General features: G+C 45.8%; 1 protein-coding gene across 2 annotated transcripts; it reads right to left on the bottom strand.

Annotated features, from left to right (window-relative positions):
- Nucleotides 1-7,392: 7,392 nt before the first annotated feature.
- On the bottom strand, nucleotides 7,393-19,305 carry Abhd4 (abhydrolase domain containing 4, N-acyl phospholipase B). Of its 2 annotated transcripts, none has more exons than XM_027390667.2 (7): nucleotides 19,200-19,305; nucleotides 16,114-16,202; nucleotides 14,016-14,388; nucleotides 13,698-13,852; nucleotides 11,892-12,003; nucleotides 9,484-9,670; nucleotides 7,393-8,732 (listed from the first exon to the last, which is right to left on the bottom strand). In XM_027390667.2, the coding sequence occupies exons 1-7, from the start codon at nucleotides 19,259-19,261 to the stop codon at nucleotides 8,643-8,645; spliced, it is 1,068 nt and encodes a 355-aa protein (XP_027246468.1). In that variant the 5' UTR covers nucleotides 19,262-19,305; the 3' UTR covers nucleotides 7,393-8,642. The 2 variants fall into 2 exon arrangements, with proteins under 2 accessions (XP_027246468.1, XP_027246469.1); XM_027390668.2 differs by having other exon boundaries at nucleotides 19,086-19,203.
- Nucleotides 19,306-24,145: the final 4,840 nt, after the last annotated feature.

The raw sequence follows: 24,145 nt of genomic DNA, 5'->3' as shown, positions 1-24,145 counted from the left end.
ACTGTTAGACCCTCAGAAAGCTGAGGCTTCCAGAATCTTAGCCCAGGACGGCGGCCACCCCAAACACAGAATGGAGGCGAAAGCTTGATGCAAACTGCATGAGGCTTTATTGTAGTTTTACGAGCTAACCCCATGTTAGCTCGGGTCTTTCACCCACCCGCCATGGCAGACGGCTAGAAAAAGACGGCTCCTTGGGTCTCCCAAAAGATCTTATAGGGCAGCGTAAGGGGAGTGTCTAGGGGTACGCACAGGCTTATGATTGGTGTGCCTCCAGGCTTGGAGGACTTGCCCTGTGTTGATTGGTCAACTGGTTGTTATGGCTCATAGGCCCTCCCAGGGCGGTTGCTATGCTCTCTACGTCATTGCTGTGCGCTTGTCCGTAAAGCACACCCAGAGCTATAAAGCATAGCGTCACCAGCTAACTTCTGATTGGTTCCTTGTCACGAGACAGGCATCTGACTTTCTAGTGTCTAGGTCAAGGTCATAGAAGCACATGTTCGACCATTATGGCTGCCAAAAGGGAAGCCGGTTCCTTCACTACATCTTGACTCAGAGGCAATGGGAAGTCGAATGACTGTCACAATTTGTGCAGATTGAGAAAAGAGATCTCAAGCCCACCCCCACAGTGACACACTTCCTTCAACAAGGCCACACCTCCCAATAGTGCCACTCCTTTTGGGGGCCATTTTCTTTCAAACCACCATACTATTAAGATTTCTCTGTTCGCCTTCATCTCTGGTCACACTAACACACGTCCATCTCAGGGTTTAGGCCACCATCTCTTCAGGTGGTGTTTCCTGTTTCTCTTATACAGAAAGACCCTCTCTCCTTGTAATTTCTGGTCCTCTTACTGTTGTTTTCTTTTTTCCATAGCAGCACCTGACCTTATTTGCATATTACTATCTGTTTGTCTTCCGTACCAGAGGAAAAATTTGAAGGCGGAGACAGTGACCTATTCATTTTTCAAAAAATGTGGAAACGATTTCTTCCCACCCCCCAACTTTGCATGACAATGCCCACTTTTTTTTTGCCATTGCTATTACCAATTATTTCCAATAACTGTAAATCTGCTTATAAAAATCAATGCCTCAGCAGTCTGAGCTGTTTGATTGCTCCTGAGGGGGTAAGCACTGTCACATGCTTATCGGTCCTTTGTGTATCTTCTTTTATGAGTTACTCCTTCATATGCCCTTCACACAAAGGCGAATATTTATTTTCCTAGCCTTCCCTTCTCACTTGGTCCTTCTTTCTCACTGTTCCTTTTTTCCCTCCCATCTCCCTCTCCTCCTTTTCCCCCCTTCTCTGTTCTTTTTTCTTGTCTTTCTCGTCCTCCCATCCCCTTCCCTCTTAGCTCCTCTCTTTTTTCTAAGACCTTGACAAGCTGTCTGTCCTGACCTTTATGTATGTTAGGGATTGTACCCAGGCCTCGTGATTACTAGGCAAACTATTTACCTCCGAGTTACATCCTTGCCACTTTCTTAGTTCTTTTTTCTAATGGAAACTTTTTTTTACACGCATGAAACAAACAAAACTGTTATATAAATGTTTATTCTTTTGATTCCAACATTCAGATTAAGGTACAATGGAGTCACTGGATCCCCTGGTGAGTGCAGGGAGCAAGACCTAACATTACATCATTATTTGGAGCAGTATAATTCCCTTATACAGGAAACTGAACCTCCAGCCTACTCAAACCTTTGTTTTGGTTTAACTTTATCACATGAACTGTCCTTGCCAGTTTTGCCAGTTTTATTTATTTTTTAATGTGAGAGATTTGATGTTCATTTCTGCTCATAACTGGATCACATTAGATAATAACTTGTGCAGCTTTTTTTTTTTCCCATGGGTGAAGACTCTTACTTTTCCTCTGCAGATCTTTTGAGAGAAACCCTTTAGGGAACTGCATGTTTAAGAATATTCTGGGTGACATACCCTTTTAATCCCAGCATTTGAGAGGCAGAGGCAAGAGATCTCTGTGAGGCTAGCTCAGTCTACATAGTGAGTTCTAGGACAGCTATGGTTATGTAGAGAGACCCTGTCTCAAAAACTAAACAAAGACAAACAAAAATATTTTTTAAACCCATTCCCCAGAACAAAAGACAAAAACAAACAAAAGGATGCTTTGATGGGGGAAGTACTTCTGTGTATGTTTATCTTATTGATTGTTAAATAAAGTTCTGTTTGGCCAATGAAACAGCAAGTTAGACAGGACTAGGAGTCAAAGAGGATTCTGGGAAATGTAGTAGAGAAGTGGTGATCCAGGCCGGAAGTGACATAGCAAGGAGACTCATATTTAGCAAGGAGAAACAGGAAGTGTCCCTTTTCCCCTTCCTTCTCCAGTGGCACCATGTGAGCCACCGGTAAGAGAGGGTACCAGTGGAAGGCATTCTCTATAAGTCTTATAAAATATATAGGTTTATGATAATTAAGACTGAGCTAACAGATGAGGAATCCTAGTCATTGGCCAAGCAGTATTGTACCTAATACAAGTCTCTCTGTGCATTAATTGGGGCCCTGGGGCGGGCGGATGGCATAAAGCACACACGTGGTGGTGGGGCTCAGTGGCTTTTGGCGGTAAGATTTATTATAACAATGCTTAGCCTAAACATAGGCACGATGGCTCAGTAGGTAGGGCACTTACAATGCAAACTTGACAACTTGAGTTGGATCCCTGGAGCACAAGTGAATTCAGGAGGAGAGAACCAACTCCACAGGTGTCCCTTGATCTCCACACGCACAACATGGCATGCACTTGTGCACACATACTCACATACACACATGGTGTGCATACTCAATACACAATGTGCACACAGGCATCATGTGCATACACACACAATGTACACACACACATACACACCATGTGCCCGTATACACAATAATAAATACAATTAAAAATAATAATGCTCTGACCACTTCAAACCTCTTGGGTGATTTTTCTTGTTAAATGTTGAAATCAGACTTTCTGAAATCTAAAAATACTCTGCCTGACACTTTCTTTCACCCAGTAGTAAGAGGAACTGTCCACAAGACCAGAATTGACCAGATGACCCCGGTGCTTTGGGACCTAGGACTCTGTGGTGACTTACCTGGATCAGACTGCTATCTCAATTATGAAAGAAGGCCCCATGCTCCCCGGCCAGCTTCACTCTGTGCTCCAACCTAGCTTTGTTTTCTTTTTAGAAATGTTTTCATGACATGTATTATTTACAGGTAACCATGGGTTTCATTTTATACATCCACATACATGTCCACAATGCATTTCCATCATATCCCTCTTCCTGTTGTCCCCTCTTGTTCTTCCCCTGCTCCCATTGGTCCCCTCCCTCATCTCAGCTAGTCCCCTTCTACTTCCAATGAATTTCATTAGGGTTGCTTGCTGGAGCATGTGCATCTTACCAGTGGCCACACCACTAGACTTCAGAGCTGGAAAATATTGCAAATAGAATTATTACAGAGCCATGGGACATCTGCTGGCCACATTCCATTTAGGATACCACTGATAGCACATGCTGTTTTGCAGTTTTATTTGGAAGACTTTTCTCTCTCTCTGAAAAATTTAAGAAGTACGTGATACCTAACTAACTTTCGGAAAAATTCATCAGAGGCCAATAAATCTCCTCTTCTGAGTTGTGAGCTCTGACAAAAATCTTGTCTCTAAGTTGGGCATGGTGGCATACACCTGCAGTCCTAGCTGCTTGGGAGGCTGTGGGGTGAGGATTGCTTTAGCTCAGAAGCCTGAGGTTAGCCTGGGCCACACAGTGGGGCCTCTGGACACCTGATGTTGTCAGCTGTAGGCTGCATATACTTCTTTTTATCCAAAGTCAGGCTCTTCCCATCGAGAAAATGATCACATCAATGCAAGCTGCAACCCCATTCTTCAGTCTTCCTCAGCTGCTACCTTGTACAATTTGTTCTCATGTGTGTTAGCTAAAATGTGGGGTTGCTGAATTACAACAAATTAGGTCTAAGGCACTCCATGGAGAAGGGACACCAATCATTAGTGAGACAAAGTCTGTAGACTTTAATCCTTTAGCAAAGCCACCAACCAGGGGTATAGCGTTTTCCTGGATTGGAGAGAAGAACTCTGTGCATCCAGAACCATGAATGAACTGTTAGTGTTGTCTAGGAATGAGTTATTCTCACCAGAACCATGCATGAACTGTAAGTGTTGTCTAGGAATGAGTTATGCTCATCAGAACCATGCATGAACTGTGTTGTCTAGGAATGTAGTTATTCTCACCAGAACCATGAATGAACAGTTAGTGTTGTCTAGGAATGAGCTATTCTCACCAGCACCATGAATGAACTGCTAGTGTTGTCCAGGAATGAGTTATGCTCACCAAGGTGCTTGGCAGGGATTGATTTTCCTCAGTCAACAGTGACCTTGGGCAGGATAGTGACAGAGACTTTTATGGAGTAATAGTACTGAATGTACACTATGAAAAACAGCTGGTCATGGTGGAGCACACCTGTATCCCAGCGCTTGGGAGGACAAAACAGGAGGATTTAAATTCTAGTCTAGTCTGAGCTACACGGCAACTTCTAGGCCAGCCTGGGTCATACAGTGAGACCCTGACTCAAAAGGCAAAACCGAGACAAACAAAACCTAAAAAGAATTAGAGAAGAGGTGGTTCATACCGAGATATTTCACCAGGCTCGGTTTGCAGCTCTCCTGTGAACTCTCAGGCATCCTGCAAGGTAGACCAGGTTCTTGTTGGGGGACAGAGGAGAGAAAGGAAACACAAGGGACCTCTCTACCACATCTGTGATGGTGGGATTTAGACCCACCAGGGAGACAAACATCTGGATGAGTCTGTGAGGTCATTTCCAAAGAGTTTTCACTCATGTGGGAAGACAGCCCTGAATGTGGGGGGCTCCATTTCATGAATTGGGGTCAAGCAAAGAGGAGCAGCAGTTTCCTCTCTGCTTCCTGACTGTGGACAAAATGATTGATAGCTTCAGGCTCCTGCTGCTGTCTTCCTCTCATGGTCTGTCCCCTCTACCCGCATGGGCTAAAACAATCCCCTCTTTTGCTATGAGAAGAGTAATTACCATCCCATCCAAGGAAGGCTCTGTGTGAATCCAAAGGTCACATGATGTCTAAAGTGACACCACCCCACTCACTGCACACTGTGGAGACACTATGTTGGATTTTCTGTGCCTACACACCACACCTGCAGTTGTGCTCTTAAAGTGTAGTGATGTATCAGAGAGTGGAGAGGCACTCCTCAGGAGTTTCCCATTCTTTCAACAACGAAATCAGACTTGATTTTGGCCAACCTTGATGAAAACGTTAAAATATAAAATATTTCCTGATAGTCCCAGCATCTCCTGTGTCTTCAAAGCACTTTATCTGGGCAATCTCTCCATACAAACTTCTAGACCTTTAGGATCCTGAGTGTATGGCATTGTAAGTCCTTGGATCCCATTATGAATGATGCCAATTAGCTAGTGTGTTCACAGTCATTTCCTAGTTCCAGCCCTGGGAATGTTAGGGATATCCATCAGATGGTGTGTGTGTGTGTGTGTGTGTGTGTGTGTGTGTGTGTAAGGCACATGCCATTGCACACATGTGGAGGTCAGAAAACAACTTGTGGGAATCACTTTTCTTCCACCATGTGGTTTTCAGGAATTAAAACTCAAGATTGGAGATAACCTTTACTCACTAAGCCATATTCCCACCTCCACACTCTAGTGTTTTTCTCTTAGAATGAACTAGGTGAGATGGCTCCATGTGTGGAGGCACTTGCCACTGCAAGCCTGATGACTCCTGGAGTTTGATCCCGGAAACCCACATAAAGGAGAAGGAGAGAACCAACTCCATATGAGTGGTGTGGTATGTGCCCCCTTCCACTACCCGCCCTGAACTGTCTTAGATAGAGAATGAACATTCTTTACCCAGCCATGGATCTGTGAGAGCTGGTCCATGGCAACCTCCTCAAATCCATCTCAGAACCCATGGGCTTTCTCTCTCTCACTGTCCTCTCCCGCCTGCCATCCTCCCTTCAGGCTCTGCTGCCATCACTTCTCCAGCAGGCTTCCTGTCACAGTTATTACTTTTCAGCTATAGCTTTTAACTACTTAAATATTGGTTGTGTCTCTCTCCACACAGGCTTGGATTTCTCATCAAGGAAGGGAACATGTCTTTAATTTTTGTAGTCCTTGACATGTGTATAATAGAGCTAAAATAGGTCCACTGTACAACAGCCTCCAGCATACATGATCCTGGGACAGGCTGGGCTCTGTAATCACCCCAGAAGGCATTTGTGTCTGTTTGCCCATGAGTTCATCTACTTGCACAGCATGTATCACTTGCAGTTAGAGCTGGGATTCTGGGCTGGCTTGAAGTTAGCCAGAAAGTGCAGGTACTGTTGGTGATGATTTAAGCACTGTTTTGATTATCTGGCATATCTCACTTCTTGATCAAAACCAACATTTATTATGGAAATAAATGCCAAATGTGCCCCTTGTCCTTACATAGCTTCTATTTATCGAAGAAACACAGATATTAAGCAAGTGATGATAACCTTGAGTTTTTTTAAATTTAAAATCTGTGTGTATGTGTGTGCCTGTGTGAGTTTATGTGCACCACATACATGCATGCATCCAGAGGCTACAGCATACATTGGACGCCTTGTAACTGGTGTTACAAGTGTTGGTGAGTCTTCAGAAACTGGTGTTTTCTGCAAGAGTAGCAAGTGCTGTTAATTGCTAAGCCACAGCTCCATCCCATTTATTTTGTGTGTGTGTGTGTGTGTGTGTGTGTGTGTGTGTGTGTGTGTGTGTGTGTGTGTGTGTGTTGTGTGTGTGTGTGCACATCCCTGTGGGAATATGTGTGCAAATGACTGTCAGACCCACTTGGGAATGGAGTTGCAGGTAGCTACCAGACCAACATGGTTCATGGGTGCTGGGGACTGAACTTAGGTCTCTGGAAGAGCAGCGGGGGCTCTTTGCCACTAAGCAGCTCTCTCCAGTTTCCCTTTACAATTTCAAAGAGGGGTGGCTGAGTCCCTATGGAAACATACAGTAGGAACTGCTATGTTGGGGAGGTGGGAGGTGCAGGTTTCTCTGTATAAGGAACGTCTGAGCTGAGACTCAGAGAATGGAGAGAAGTTGGGGGAGCAGGGTTATGAAGGCTTCAACCTAGGTTGACAGGGCACTGACTGGGCAGAGCACAGCACCCAATGCCTCACGATTCTACCGATTGAGGTGTAAGCCACCGGTGCTTGGGACTAACTCCTTCATCATGCCTGGGCTGTTTTGAGACAGTCTGTGAGGGGGAGTGGCACAGAAGTGGTACCTTTGTTTCCATTGTTTGGAGACTACATGGACTGCTGTGAGGCAAAACCACTCAGCAGTCTTGTTGGATCAATATTAAACATCGTCATAACCAACAGTTTTTAACTCTTCTTTATTAATATAGAAAAGGAGCCCAAGGCAGCTGGACCAGTAGTACAAAGCACCAGGAGTTAATACTATTCTGGTGAAAGGGTTGGCTTTATAAAAGAGAAGGAGCAGGCAGGAACTGCCCTGCCTCGGGGCCAGGCCCAGCCTAGTACCCAGAGCCTTAGAGCAGGACCTGGAATGAGATCCATGGGAGAGGGCTGATGGGTAATTTTGAAGCAGAGTGAGTTGGAGACCACGGTGACAGATGGCAGGCATAGAGGGTCAGGCAGTGAGAAGCATTGTGTGGCTGATGAGGACAGAGAACTGCTGGCCTAAAGCTCCTCAGTGAGGCATGGGCAGGGGCTCTCAGGGAACCTCCGCTCTGGGGCTATGTAGAAAATGCTGCAGGTACTTGTGGACTTTGTGCATCCAGACATGACTCTAGGGTGGAAGGGCCTTTCCCCTTCTCTACCAGGAGCCATATTTGCTCTATACTACACATGGGGCTTCAGGGCCCAAGGCACAGAAGAGGCTTAGAGCCTAACAGTGGGAGGAAGTAGGGGAAAGGATCTCAAGTGTCCCAATTTAGGCAACCAGGATTGAGACACAGGGCAAGATAACAGTGTACCTGTGTAACAGGTTAGAATATGGCGCAAGACTAATTTGAAACCAGCTCCACAGCAGTGGTGTCTGCATGGAACCTTAGTGAATGAAGCTTGCAACATGTGTTAGAAGCCATCATGCAGGGCTGTGTTCCATCCTCCCCTGATCTCCTTCCTCATGTGCCAGTAAGGGCTGGGGATAGGGGCTGTGCAGGTGGACAGTGCCGCTCTTGGTAAGTGGGGATTGGGTTTGGATAGAGGCATGGAGTGATGGAGAAGGGAGTGATGGAACCTACTCAGACATATTCCCAAACCAGAAAGGCTGCTGGGGGCTCTCCTCTGACCAGAGGAAGGGAAGGCCATGCAGGGAGACGGCATGGCTTGTGCAATCTCCTCATAATCACCACCTGGCAACACCTGATATAGAGAGATGGGTGGCACCAAACAACCCTTTATGCTCTTCCCCAAAGTGGGGAATTCAAGGCCTCTTGCCCTCAGCAGGGGATGTCAAGTGCTTTTTCACTGTGGTCCTATCTTGGGAACAGCCCGACTCTGCCTGGCTGGCACGTGTTAGTTGGTGAGAAAAGGACAGAGGTTCTGGCTAAAACTGGGAGGTGACGGCAACTCTAGTTTCCTCCTCTTCCTCAGAGCAGCTCAGTCAACCGAGTTACAGATCTCTTCTACCACAGCATTGAAGATGTGTGGCTGGTCGGCATAGACGTGGTGCGATGCACCCTCGATCTCCTGTGGACAGATGACAGTTGTGGCTCAGCTCTTAAGTCCCAGCACTAGGAAGTGGTAGCACCATTTTTTTCTCCTACCCCCAAAAAGCCCTCAGCTCTCCTCAGAAGCAAGATGCTACCTTTTCCCTGGATGTTGCACATCCCTTTGGGAAGCAATGGATGTCAAAAGCTATTTTATTTTATTTTTTGTTTTTTCAAGACAGTGTTTGTGAGCTTTGTAGAACCATGCTGGCCTCAAATTCACAGAGATCCGCCTGCCTCTGCCTCCCGAGTGCTGGGATTAAAGGTGTGCGCCACCAACACCCGGCTGTCTTTTCTGCTCGTAAGCCCCACCACTGGTTTGCTTATTTCATGCAGGAAACAGGACCATAGGTGACTCAGTGGGGACAGGAGGTACAGGAGACACAAGTGTGGCAGGCAGTCTTTCACTGCAACCTCTGCTATGTAGCCTGCTACGCTGGTTTAGTAGGGATGATGGGAAGGCAGGAGGACAGGGACCGAAGCACGTGCCTGGCTGCTCATCAGGAACCTGCCTTTAAGCTAAACTGGACTGCACACACAGAAAAAGGAAATTCCTATCTACTAGTGGGGGTGGTGGTGGTGGTGGTGGTGGTGGTGTTGGGGGATGGATTTCAAAGCCAGTTACTCTATCTCATCTGTTTATTTTCATTCTGATTTTGATCACTCTTTGTCACCCAAGACTTTCCCACCCACTGCCCACTGCAGGCCCCACTTCCTGGAAGCCAACCTACCAGGTCCCGGACATAGGAGTCCGGCCTTTGCATCTTCACCTTTTTCCCCGTGCTGGTGTCTATCCAGGTGTTAGCCCCATATATCATGGTGATGGGCACATCTTTTCGAATTAAGTGAATTCGCTCCAACATGGGGCGCCGGGCCCAGCCGAAGGACTCCATCATGGCTTTGAATGCCGTTTCCCCACTGACAGAATAAAGCAGGGAGGCAACTGACAGTTAAACAAACCCTGAAGCAGAAAATTTCAACTTGCTGCTTTCCTGAGGCTGGGCTGGACCTTACTGTCTTTATATTCTCCTCATAGCCAGTGCTGGCTCATGAAATATTGACGAGATTAGGAGATGAGTGACAGGCCTCAGGACATGCTTGTGAAACCCTCACGACATAGAGAGTTGTCCAAGAACATGGTGAGTATTTATGTAACATGTATGTATACCTGGGCTGGGTGAAGGGACACAGGAACTGGACAGATGTGCTGTTACTCCTACCCTGCTTGGAGCTAGCACTGTTGCTTATATCTTTGGAAGGCGGTGGCTAAATAAATAATCTGATGACTATGCTTTAACTCAAAATGTCCCAAGGATTATGAAAGGGGGTCAGAGCTACAGAACATGGGTAAGGGGCTTACCTGCTGAGGAAATGGAGGGAGAATTCACTAGAGGAGAACCCTGAAGAGTGAGTGTTATACCGAGAAGGAGAATGGGATGAAGAATGAAAACGCCATCAGGCTTTTGGGAGCGGGAATCAGCAGCTATTGCTAGCGGGACGGACAAACGCGAATTCAATCTCCTTATCAGGTTTGTGTGAGCCTGGGACAAGAGCCAGCTTTCCGACTCGGTTGCAGCTTTTGTGGGAGGTAGGGGAGGTTGAGGACAATGTTCCCTCCTAGGCTCTGCCTGTTCGGTGTAGCTACATTTCTGGTTTCCTTTGCACCCCAGGATGAATTCTGACTATGCCAGCAGAAGCAGAGAACATCTCCAGGAGACACTGTACCACAGACTCTGCAGTGTGTCAGACATGAATTTAGATGGTGTCTGCTTAGCAAGTCACGAAAGCAGAGTACACCTCGATTTTCTCATATACAAACTGGAGGGAACTATGTCCACTACTTTCTTAGGTCAAGATGAAAAGATGAAGAGATCCTAAGTCTAGGTGGAGGGAAGAAGGTACTACTCAGACATTTTCCCTGTGGCTGAGTTCATGTTTTCTAAAGGGCTGATGGGAATTACTGAAAACCTGTCAGCTCTAGTAAAAGACCTGGGTATTATAAAATGGAGTGATATCTGGAGGGAGAGAATGAGAGCTGGCCACCTGATGGGCTGATAATGAGCCCACAGGGGCTGAGAGGAGTCAAAGAGCAGGAAGCTGGGGGTGCCCACTTTGACTGCTGAGGTTCCTGTGGCACACTGTCTAACCAGGACCATGCCGTGAGCTATAATCACATGCAATACTGGCTCCCACACTGCATTGAGACTAATGCTCACCATATGGTGCAAGGCCGAGCTCGCCTTTCTCACTGCCTTGGGCCCAGAGTGACTTGGATAGGCTTGGAAAGAGGTGGGTAGTGTCTGTGGCTCCTGCAGGGTCAGGGTGAGGGCTCCACAGGGTGGTGCTACTAATGTGACCTGCTGGTATCAGCCTCTCACAGGGCCTGGCTGTGGGAGAAGATTACTTCCCTGGCTCTGTCCTGGTTGTCAATGCTGCTAAAACTGCAGGTCAGCAAGCTTCCAGAGCTTGCCTGTGAGTAGCCAGAGGTGAGAACTTCTCACAGTTCCTTCTAGACCTCTAAAAGAGGGAAAGGATTTTTACGCCAATTCTAAGCTATTTCATAGTGCATATAATTGAAAGAAATACATATTCTTTCTTTGAATGTATTCCAGACATGTACTCTATAGGTATATCTCATGTATGTATATATACAAAGGGACACATTCTAGGAGTTTCTCTGAAACAATGCTATACTACACATTAACCTGAAAATGAGGAAATTTAGAAATTGAAGATTGTGGATGGACAAAGACTTCTCTCTCTCTATGTGCCTTAAAAACAAACAAGCAAACAAAAAGTCTTATTTGCCCATAAAATCAAACCAAAACCCAGCAACATTTTTTAAATCAGCTTTTCAGTTAAAAACTGCCTTTTAAATGTTTCCCACACTTTTGTTCATCAGGCCAGTTGCTAATCCCCGGGGAAGCCATGAGGTCTTCCTCTAGAGAGGGACAGCTTTGGTTAATTAAATCTATTATCTTCTATACCTTTAGTGACCATCCCTAGGGAACACTCTGGAAAGAGCAAGCCTGCTGGTGCTTGTGTTCCCCTGAGTCAGGGTTTTGTAGAAGAAGAATAAAGCAAAAGACTGAAGCTCTTTAAGCTATTGCATGGGGCTGGTCCTGGGAGCTGCCCTTACCTGGGATTCTGTGCATTGCAGTGGTAGATATATTCCGAGATGGTATCATCCTCGAAGAAGTCTGCGAACTTGCGCTTGAAGTCTGGACGGAATCTCTGCACCAGCCCAGGCCCTGGGAGTGGATAGAAGAAACAACAGTCTGATGCCCTCAGCATGCAGAGGCAGGAGGATTGTTTCAAGTTCAAGGTCAGTCAGGAGATACAGTGAGACCCTACTTTAAGCCCCTACCAAAGAACAACCACCCAAACCAAACCCACAAAAAACCATGGATCGGCCGGTAGGGGTGGGGAGAATAAAGTCCTGCCTGTGTATGTTTAAACAAACTTAACCAAATTTATCTCTCTAAGCACTTATTTCCTTTATGCATTTAACATGACAGAGTGCAGAAGCCTACTGGGAAGCAGATGATTGTTAGTCACCAATGAGTTTAGTGGCAGCCTAACTAGGTAATTTTCACTTCAGTTAAGTCCCAAGACTTTTCCTACAGGTTCACAAGTTCTGTGAGGGTCTGCGGCTGAGAGAATTTTCATTTATAGTCTGAGTTGTGCTCCCCTACCATGGGAACCTTCATGGCTTTTTACTCTTCTGAAGGTAGCAGATGAAACTATCATTTTCCAAGCATTGTCTCATTTTCAGGCTGTAACAGAACACATGGAAGGGTGACCTTAGCTGGCCCAGGCTTGGGGCACTGTGCCTTTCATCACAGTGCACATATAAGTGATAAGCATGTAGGCAGACTGTGAGACTGGACCTGCCTCTTTCTCTGCCCTCGCAGGTATCTGACACTGAATATAGCCACAGGCCCTGCCATCTTCTGACACAATCCTCCATGGCTGCCAGGCAGTAACCCAACACAGTAGCTGAGGCCCTGGATGAACCTGGTCAGGTAGGTCCAAGGCCAGGAAAGGGGAGAATGGTCAGAGCAGGAAGGATGGTGGGGAGTCTGTTGGAGTCACCTGGACTCTGAGGTCAGCCCTCTGCTCACCTGCTCCTCTTTGGCATCCGTGTCCCTTGCTTGTTCCCCTTCTTTCAGAACTCCTGTGCTACCTTCTACATCAGTGCACATTTCCAACTCTTTCTTAGAAGCCATTCTGTTTCAGCCAACGTAACAAGTGACTATGAACATTTCCACACAAACACAAGCTATCAGTACAATACAGGGTCACCCATCTTTCCAATAGAAGGAGCCTGATTGTTACTTCACCAGTGTAAAAAGCTCCTCAAAGGGAGGGAAGCCTGTGGCAGTGTGAGGTGAGAACCCAGAGCCTTTGACACGCACACTACGGTGTGGCCTGCGCTTTCTGTCTCTTTCACAGAGAATCTTCTGAAACCCAGAACAGAGGGAGCTGGGGGGTTTCCCCACAGCAGCACACAGCTCGCAGGGACTTGTCTGCACTGTGCTAGGTTAGAAGCTTAGGTTCAGAACCCTCCTTGCTGAAGGTGCTGTGAGTCATGGAATGGAACCCAGTGGTGGCCACTGCACCCGAGTCACTGGCAGGTTGTCAAACAAACTCACAGCAGAGAAGGCACACGTCATAGCTCCTTCCTTCCTCTGGGATCTGCCAACATATAAGGCAGCCATTCTGTTCTATCTGCTGATGCAGATGGAGGGGAAATTTATCAATCACCTGAAACCTCCAATTAAAGAGATCTGTCCTGATTATCAGTTTTAGGTGACAGTGCCAGGTCAGGCCTCGGTTTTATGAACAAATGAGGATGACAGGGGACCAGGTGCACCAAGGCAAGCTGTGGTGAATGTGGTGGCCTCAATTTAAAGACAGAGTTCTTCTCCTGGAGGTGACTCACCCCAAGGACCAGCCACTCGAAGAACAGCCAGAGGATTAGAACGTCCCAGGACAGATGCCACAGCCTTGACCCAGGTTGGAGGTGCACGGATCTCACTGGGGTCAGTTGGTCGTAGGGGAAAGCCCCATGGGTCCACCAGGATAAGATGTTTAACTCTACATTAACAGAAAAAATAAATAGAGGATATACTGTATTTGCTTAGAGGTATCACGGCTCTTAAATTCCTGGGAAATGAGAGCATTATTGGAAATAAATACTGGAATGTGCCTACTGAGGCATGGAGTCAGCTCATGAGGGAGGAGGGTATTGTCACATTACCTTTCTGGGTACTTGATAGAGTAAGATGTGGCCAGGAATCCCCCCAAACTGTGCCCCAGGAGGATCATGGTGGGGATTCCCATGCTCTCCCGCCATGTCTCTATTGAGGTCACAAACTCATCTTCAGCTCCTTCTGGGTCCCTTGGGAATGTTGGCCTTGAGCTTCGCCCAAAGCCAAGCAGATCAAAGGTGTGGAGTGTGCGGCGGGCACTCAGTGAATCCATGTTGAGGATCCAGAGGCCCACACCGCCCCCAAAGCCATGTACCATCACCAGAGGGGTGCGGTCCTTTTGCTCTGGGCTCACAGTCACTGTCCAGATCTTGTTCTGGTTTGGGAGGGAAACATAACGGGCCAGGAACTTGTTCTGGAGACCTGGGAAGGGAAGAATTCCAGGGTAAACCAACAAGAATGTGTTCTGAGAACACAGACATTTTGCCAGGACTATACTTCATTTTCTCTCTTCCTAAAGGTCACCTTAGGAGGCCACCCAGGTCTCCATAGTGAGTTCCAGGACAACCAGGCCACTAGAAAGACCCTGTCTCAAAAAACAAAAGTAAATAAAGGGAAAACAATCAGAGCAAGCCAGAAGGAGCAAGCCAGTAAGCTGCATTCCTCTAAGGTCTCTGCTTCAGTTCCTGCCTCCACACTCCTGCCTTGGCTTCTAAACTTCGTGATGGATTGTCAACTATAAGCCAAATAAACCTTTCCTCCCCAAGTTTGATTTGGTCAATGTTGTAGCTTGGAACAAAAAGTGAACTTAAACAGTCCCCAACCATCTCCAGCTTCCTTAGCCTGACCTTAGCCTGAATCCTAAATCAGATTACCAAGGCAAGTCCCTCTCTCAACCCTGGTCTTTATATTTGATCCAGTCCCTTGGATTCTACCTTTGATTTGATGTGTAAGGCCTTGACTTTTCTTCAGCAAGAATCTTGTTGAGTCCATTTAGAAAGAACTCCCTGTCCTTGATGTCTTTAGTGATTCCCATGCTGTTCCTTAGTCATAAATGCCCAGTTGTTCTTGTAGTATGAGGAACCGAGAATGACATCTTCCCAGTGACAAGTTTTATGTAGTCATTCAAAGACTTAATAAGTACTAGAGTAATTTTCTTTTATATTTCACATACTAATGAATTCAAATCCAAGTGAAATTTGTAGACCATTTGGTTGGTAGGCACTAAGAGGGATCATATTATTTCTGAAAAGATTCCCTTGGGTCCCTGATGTCATACAACTCTTGAACCCATAGTTCTTGAATGTGCACGTGTTTGGAGATGAACAGAGAGAACTGTAGTCTAGCCAGGTAGAGGTGGTGATGGGAATGGGTTGAGCCTTGGGCTTACTCCTCTTAGACATTGAGGTGGGCAGGTTCCCACCCACTCTCTTTCTGTCTCTCTGTCTCTCTCTCTGCTAGTGTGGCAACAGTCACATGAAAAGAGCTTCCTGGGTGAGTCAGACTGCATCTGGATGGAGGCTTGAAAGCTGTGGTTCCTTTCAGGCCCAGAGAGAGTAGCCCCAGCTGGGCAGATCAGCAGGTGGATCATGATTGGATGGGGTATGGGAAGGTAAGGCCCCAGGGTCTTATTTGAATCAAAGGCTAGTCACCCTTCTTCAATATTGCTCATGGCATCTGGTCTGTGTGAACTCCAAATAACTCTGGTAACCAGACAACTGGTAGGCTACACCTGAGCAGAAGGCAGGAAACAGCAATATTAGATACACAGGATTGCTGACACTCAAATAGGAAGGTGGTGAATTAAAACATGCTTAGCTATGTGCTTAGAAGAGAGGAAAAAAGGAAGAGGTAGGAAAAGATGAAGGGAGGGTAAAATATGTGTGTGCCTTAACGCACCTTGGAGGCTATCGGTTTAAGATGAAGCTGTAGGATGTAGAAGCTGTTACCAGAGGCCTAGGGAGTTGGGGACCACTGTGGTGGAATACTGTGTCCTGTCTGTCTCTCCCCTCAAACCACTGAGTTTCTTTCCTCTGGCACATGCACTGCTCATCAGGAATCAGTGGGCTCAGTGGATCCAGCTTGGGGAAGATCTTGTGCCCTTCCCGGACTTTTTAAAGGGAGAAGCAAACTGCCCCCTCTACTTACACTGGAGGATCCTGGCTTCCACATTCTTCAGCTGAGACATGGAAGTGGGGCGCCAAGTGGGGAGCCAGCTACTCAGCCAGCCCTGAGGCCTACAAGATAAAGAGGCACTTGTTGGCAATGCTGAAAAGGAAGCACTGATGTCCTCAGCCTTGCTGACAGCTCCATGAGTTATCAGGGCACAAGGTGTTTCCCAGGCTCAGGAGGCCGGTCCTTCATGGCCTTCAGTGGCAGCAACGCCTTAGCAGTCTGATATAATGTTACTCTTCCTTGGCAATAGCTGTTAACAGTGGCCCTTCGTAGATATCAGAACACCATGTCCACCAAACTTGACTTTCCACATTTATTATCTTCCTGGAGCTTTACAACTCCCTTCTTTTAATGGTTATCATATTTATGGTCAAGGAGATTCCAAAGGGAGAGGGAGTAAGTTTAATATTTCCATTATTCTTTGCCACCTCCAGAACTAGTTGTTCTTTTAGGATAGGACGGACAAATTCCCACACCATCTGTTGTCTTCCACGATTCTGGAAGTATGTGCCTGTTAGTCCCTGATTTCGAAATCCATTAGCCCTGAACTTGGAGCTGGGGTAAGCAGGGAGCAGGGGTGGGTTATCTGAGTTCATGTCCTAATGTCACTGAGAGATACAGGTTGCCTCTGGCCTATTTTTCAGGTTGTAAAGTGAGAAGAGAGCTTACCTATGTCCTAGAGTAAAACTGGTAACTCACCCTGCTTTCTCCTTCACACCCAGTGACTAAACCACGGAGGTTACAAGCCCTGGTTCTGGAGTAAATAGAGATCCTGGATCTGAATCACAGATCTGCCACTGATAAATAGACTGGCTTTGAGGACTAGATATGAAAGGAACCTGGTCAGGTACCTGTCACAAATTTAATTGCTCAATGAATTATAGTTTTTATTCTACCTTCCCTATCTTTCATGTTATACCTCTTTTTGAGAACCCTACCTAGGTGAAGGCTATAGGATGGTGTCAGAGCTGCATCAAGGGCTTGTGGAGAAGACAAGGGCATTTTATGGAGGAGCCATCCCATCTACGGAGAGCACACACAATAGGTACCCTGAACATCATGTGAAGCACAGATTTGAGATTAGGATGTTTTCTTGGAAATCACCTAGTCCAGCCTCTATGTCACAGGTGGTGGTCTGATGCCCAGAAAGGTCACCAGCAAGTTAGAAAAAGAATGCCATCTCTGTGGGTCTTCCGGCCTCCACTTTTTGAAGCCATATCTGAACACTCTAGTACATAACCACATTTTATTTCTATCTGTTTTCTGAAGGGAATGTGATCTAAAGCCAGAAATTAGAGTTCTAATCCCAGTATAGCCACTTACCAGCAATGAGAATGGCATAATAGTTTACTGTGTCAGTTTCTTCAGCCTCAAAGGGGAGGTAATTGTATCTACCTCAAATGTTTCTAAAAAAACGTTAACTTCTAAAGCATATAGAATAATGCTTAGCACTGATAAACCCCAAATCAACATTATTTTCCCTCAGCTGAATCATTACCTGTATATATTATTACTATTTTTAAGTAGGTACTGTCAATGAAAATTTGAGGTTTGAAAGAAAACCTAGCATTGCTGTGGGAGGAGTACACCAATGGTTTTGGGCAGATGAATGCTGTCAGACTCAACCAATCTAATCCTAGGGACACCCAGGACCCTCTTAACAGTCTACCAGAATTCCCTGGATGAAGCACCAATACCAGGACCACAGATCTTGGCTAGTCTCAAAAAAGAAACTTCCTGTCTGCATTGTAGAGACTGTAACAAGTCAGATCATGACACCTGAACTCCCCATATCTGTAACTGTCTTCAGCAGAGCTCAAGAGAAATGCCCGTCCTACAGACAGCAGTGTGGTCCACACAGTTCTAGAAGGCGTGGGGGTGTGGAGTGCAGGGAGCAATGTGTACACCTTTGCCTTTCTTCTCTAAAAACCTATCCTGAAAGAAAACAGGAAACGGTCCCTGTCACACTGTGTGTAGGGAAAGTGAGACAGATAGATAGCACAAAGTCCCTTAACCATGAACTTAGCCTGGCCTGGGTGGTGCCTCGTCCTCATGGAGTAACAGCAGTTCTGTGGTGGGAGAGAACCTGTTCCAGACCCCAGTAATGTTGAACAAGCCCCTGAACTTCGATGGGCACCAGCATCTGCTGCTGTATTTGTAAAACGGAGCTGAATGACCTGCATCTTTTCTGGCTCTAATGCTGTTTCCCCCAGTCACCGTAGGCATCGTAAATTTCCTCTTAGAAAGCAATGCTCTCCGGGGCAGTTCCTTCAAGTCCCCTAAGCTATTATTTACTATTGTTGCAAAGTTAATTCCTTCTGCCAAAAGGACAAATATTAGGTCAAGGGAAGGCCCTGTTCCCATGAAACCTTTGGAGCTGAGTCATTCTCTCTATGCAACTTTTCCTGATTCTGTTAAACCATCATCACACCACCCACAGGTGGCATCCCAAACTTGATGCCCTTGGATGAGCGGTATTCCTCCCACCCAATATAACAAACCTAATTCTGAAACCACTGCAGTAAGCAGGTGTTTATAATGATTAAAAACATCACCAACTAGGATTGTAAGCAGAACGTGTCAAGGTGACCACGGGCTAAAGGAAGTTTTAAACCAGTTCCACACTGATCCCAGCACAGTGGAGACTTCTCCCTCCTTCCCATGCCTTCTTCAGGGCCTTTCACACCCACGACTTCAGTCTCGGAGCAAGTCTCGACAAGCACCCGGCTGCTGCCCCCACGTCCGCGTCTCTCAAGCTTGCTTTGGGGGCGGGAAAAGCAAGCTTATCCCTCACACATCACCACCAATCAAATTGTGATACCAACGGGAGATCGTGAAGACTAAGTGGAAAGTCAGAATCCCCAGGCTGCACACAAGCTCATCCCTCAGCGCTCCCCCAGCTCCGCAGCCTCCTCAGCGCACCCCATCCCTCCCTGTAAGCCAACCTGAAAAGGAAAGGCGGGGAAGTCTGAAGCTGTCCGCAACCACAGACAGTCCCCGGATCCTGGCCCGGACAGACAGACAAGAGATAGAAAGAGAAACGGACAGGAGTAACTCACTGCTGCTCCAGATCATCAGCCATAGTAAACAAGCCCTGCCGGGTTGAGCTGAGCCAGCCCATCTCTCCGCCTGACGCCAGAACCAGCTGACCCAAGGAAGTATCGGATAACAAAGGGGGCGGAGTCGGAGGCGGGGCCTAGGCCGCCAGTGGGGTTCAAGTACCTGCGCCCCTGGCCAGCTGGTCTGCTCTTTGCCTGGGCTGGAACCAGTTGGGTGCTTCTTCTGTTTGCTCCCGCTAGCCTGCGTCCAGGCTTAACACTAGGGTCTAGAAAAAAATAGGATTCTAATCCGCCTCACCCACCTTTAGGGGACAGCGAGGGAGACCCGCAGTTTAAAACTTCGCCCCTCACTGGAATGTCACTAGCCCCGCCTCCACTTCTCCCTCAATTAAAGAGTGAAAGACCTGCCTCTTTCCCTCACACTCTGGAACTTCCCTTTACAGCTCGGGTTCCTTTCCTAGTCCTTCTGTTGAAATTGTTTATGTTCGCGGAGCCATCACAGGTTGCTCCCTACAAACCGGCAATGGGTATTGTAACCCAAGAAGATTTCCAGATTCCAAACCACAAAAAACAAAATACCTAGTTAAATTTGAGTTTGAGACAGAAAGCATCTTTTAAAACTAAAGTATGCTCTACGCACTATTTGGGACATCCTGTATTCACACCTTTAAACAAAGGTGTGGCATCTGTCAAGATAAACATTCTACTGCTCTGGGGATGTCTGGCCAACCTAGTTTCTAAGGAAAAAGTAGCTCGATCCTGCTTCCACTTGGAGGACCTCCGGGCCCCAGAGGAGGGCCAGTTAACTAGCATATAAGGTTGGGCAAGCTTCATGTATGTGGGTGTGGGATACAGGAGGGTGGGATGTGACATGACTCCACCCATCAGCACTGAGCACATTTCAGGTGGGTTCTTCGGGAGAACCAAATCTTGAAGCTGGCCACAGAATTCATTTGAACTGGCAAAGGGGGTGCGACATCCCTGGGGTTGCTTCATCTCAGATTATCCACCCAGGAAAGAGAAATTTACAAAAGTATCTTTCTTTTTTCCCCTTTCCTTCCTACCTCTTCTGAGATTTTATATACATATACACTGTGAGTGTGAGTGTGTGTGTGTGTGTGTGTGTGTGTGTGTGTGTGTGTGTGTGTGTTATGCATCCCAGGCTGGCCTCCTACTTGATGTATGTCTGAGCATGGCCTCAAACTTCTGATTCTCCTGTTTCTAATTCTGGAGTGCTGGGATTATGGTGTGTGCTGCCAGGCATAGTGATTCAGGGTGGGGACTGAACCCAGGGCTTCCTGCTTGCCAAGTAGACACTTGGTCAGCTGAGCTATGTTCCAAGTCCTAAAGTATTTTTTTCTTTGGTTTTCTTGAAAGACCTAGGAGATTCTGAGATTTCTTCTTCCCTAAAACAGTGTTTAACTGATCTTTTTTAGGGGCTTAAAGTTTAACAGAACTGGAATTTTCAAAAATTTTCATTCATTCTTTTAGCCAAGTTGAGTGGCCCTAAAATTCAGTACATGAAACCATTGTAAAACCTGTTAACAACTCAGGCTCCCAATTCCTCAGGTCCTAGTTTGTTTGGGGGTTAGAAAGTTACAATTTTTCTGAAGCATTGATGGTGCTGGTGTTCCAGGAGACCCACTAGTTAATGAAAAGCATAGGACCTATGGTCATTAGCCTGGGCCAAGTTTAAGTTCTTGGCTTTGCCAATTATCCATTTCCTGATCTTGGGCAAGTCATTTTATCAGGTTGCTTCTTCCTCTGGATTGTGTCTTGTGAGAATTAACTAAGATACTTAAAGGAAACTTTTAGCAAATTTACTCTAAAAGGTTACATCTTATATTCAAAGCCAAACATTATGTTAGCACAAAGAATCCAATACAAAGAAAGGAAATGACCTCCGGACTTCCCTAGGCTGGCCTTGGGGAGCTGGCAACTATGTAGTCCAAACTCAGTGATAACTTCCCCCATTCTAAAAGAGACCTCCATCACTCTACCACATGACTGTTTTCTTCAGAACACCATGGAAGGATCTTGCATTTTTCTTACTCATGTTTCCCTCCACTAGAGACTAAGTTTTGTGGGTAATCTTGTTTATCTAGAATGCTGCTTTGCTCTCAGCACCTAGGGCGAGTGGTCTGGTAGGTGCTTGGCACTTGATAAATAGATGGATGAGTAGTTTAGTAAGCAGAAGCATGAATGCTTGCCTACGAAGGACTAAGTGCTAGGGTGTGGGGCTGTAATCTAAATGACACTATATAGAAATCCTGGGCTGTTTTCACAGGACAACAAAAGCCCCCACTCTCCTGATAACCTATAAAATGCAGGTCCTTTTGAGGCAAGGCTGATCAGGAGGAACTGGAATGTTCTAGATTCTAGAACGTATCTCACCACAGTGCAGACAGCATTTGCATTCTGTCTCCACGTGTGCCAAAGCAGCTTTAGCATAATTTCCCACTGTAATATTTGTTTAGAAGGAAAAATTTTGAATATATGGAAAATGCCTTTTACAACTAAATTTATCCTTAAGATATCTCCAGGACTGAGATGACTCAGGATTGAGTAGATCTGCTAGAATTATATACAATGAAATGGACCCTTTGCACCTATCTAGACAGACCTCTGCAGAGAAAAATGTTTTCCCCTTCTTATCTGGAAGTCAAGTCATATGATGTGCACAAATGGAAGAATGCACTCTCCTGTCTACAAGGTTATGATTTTTTTTAAAAAAAATAAATGATTTTATGTGCTATTGAAGTATTGTATTCTTAAAAATTTTAAGGTTATTTTATGTGTATGAGTGTTTTGCTCAAATGTGTACCACAAGAATACTTGATGATCTCCTGGAATTGGAGGAATGGATGACTGTTAGCCTCCTTGTTGGTGCTGGGAGCCAAACCCAGGTCCTCCACAAGAGTAGCCAGTGTTCTTAACCTCTGAGATCTTGGCAGCCCTATTAATATATTCTTTAGGAATAGAATCTAATTGGTCAACCTCCTTTTCCTGTGCCTGCAAGCCATCATTAAACACTTCAAAAGTAGGTGGAGCAGATAAGCTGATATAGCCTAGCCCTGGAAGAAATGCATCATTCCTTCAAATGGGTGCGGCTGACTTTTGAATGAACAAGGTGGGTCTTAGACTAAACACAGGGACTGACACAGCTTCAAAGTCCTCTGGCCAGTGATAGCTGTATGTGGCTTAATTTTTTTAAGATTCAATTATTTGTGTGTGTGGGGGGGCAGGTGGGTGAGGTAGGTACACGTGAGAGTGGATGTCCACACAGACCAAAACAACTTGTCAGATTGCCCCTAGAACTGGAGTTACAGGTGTTTGTGAGCTACCTGACCTGAGTATTGGGAACTGAACACAGGTCCTCTGTAAGAGCAGCAAGCTCTCCTTACTGCTGAGCCACCCATCCAGCCTCTGGCTTAGTTTTAAATGAACAAAAACCAAATAAATTTTCCTTGGTTACTCTAGCTATATTTCTTGCTGTTCCTACATTGATTGGCACAGGCATTTTCATTAAAGAAAATTCTACTGACAGACAGGGTAGTGCATCTTAAGCATGGTGCTGTCAGATCCATTGTAGGGAGCTCAACAATTCTTCGGAACCCTCTCCAAAGGCAAATGCTACTCTTATAAAGAAAAATATGACAAATTATTTTTTGTTGCCAGAGAAGACAAGACTGAAGGTGTGTGTGTGTGTGTGTGTGTGTGTGTGTGTGTGTGTGTGTGTGTGAGATGGGAATGGGTTGAGACAGTTTCTCTGTGTAGCCTTGGCTGTCCTGGAACTCAGTTTGTAGAACAGGCTGGCCTTGAACCCACTGAGATTCACTTGCCTCTGCCTCCCAAGTGTTGGGATTAAAGATGTGCACCACTACACCTGGCAAGATTGGAGCTTTTATGGAACCCCCAAAGAGCTGGGGGAGAAGGAAATCAGACAAAGGATTCTGAGTTGCTGCACTGCAGGAATGACTGGATAAAGGGAGACAGGCTCATGGAAACATACATGGCTTGATCAGAAAACACAGTTGAGAAAACTCACTTGTGTTGATTGAAATTTGATTCCATTATAATGTTCTGTTTGAAAAGAATCTTGTGCTGGAGGTATAGGTCAGAGGTCCAGTGTATGCTTAGCATGCTAGATTCCTAGGGTCACAAAGCAAACAGGCAGCATGCTTTATTGGCTGAGTTAGGGAACCAGCAAAGATGGGTCTTGGTCTAATTGGGATCAAAGTGTATAAAAAGTGGATGGTTACATGATGCCACAGCAGAAAGAAGCAAAAGGAGTCACGGCCAAAGTAAAATACAAAGGGAAAGAACTGAGAGAGCCTTTTGTCCATGGAGAGTCTTTACAAGAGTCTTTTCCTACTCGAACTTAGGCATTGTATCTGACTTAGTAGAGAACACGATTTCTTGTTACAGGAGAAAGGATGTAAATCATGGACTTTGCCCCCCAAGGGCACCCTCTTGCCTCTCCCATATCTTATGCTGTTGAGCATCTTAGTCTCTAAGGTCTTCTCTGTTTTCTGATTTAACTCTAAATCCAATTTCTTTTGCCAGCCATCTGATTTGCAGTCCTGGTACCATCTTTTGTATGCCCAAATTATTGGAACTCTGTGGTATGGTCAACTTTTAATTATTTGGAGAAATAGAGGAAACAGTTCATATCAGAATGAATAATTGTTAATAAGAGCAAACACTTTCTGAACATTTACCATTCACCATGCACTTTGCTAAATGTTTAATGTTTTACATTAGCTCATTCAATCCCAATACAACACTGCAGTGATCCATGTATTGTTACTTCCATGACACAGAAATGGAAAATGAGACCTAGGTGTCATAGTGGTGCATGCCTGTAATTTCAGCACTGGGTAAGCAGAGGCAGAAGGACTGCAAGTTTAAATCCACTCTGCAATACATAGTAAGTTCCAGGCTAG

This window comes from Cricetulus griseus (genome assembly GCF_003668045.3).
Source record: "Cricetulus griseus strain 17A/GY chromosome 1 unlocalized genomic scaffold, alternate assembly CriGri-PICRH-1.0 chr1_1, whole genome shotgun sequence".
In the NCBI taxonomy this organism is placed as follows: domain Eukaryota; kingdom Metazoa; phylum Chordata; class Mammalia; order Rodentia; family Cricetidae; genus Cricetulus; species Cricetulus griseus.
Note: the sequence above shows the minus strand (reverse complement) of the source record. Positions and strands in the feature narration are given on the sequence as shown.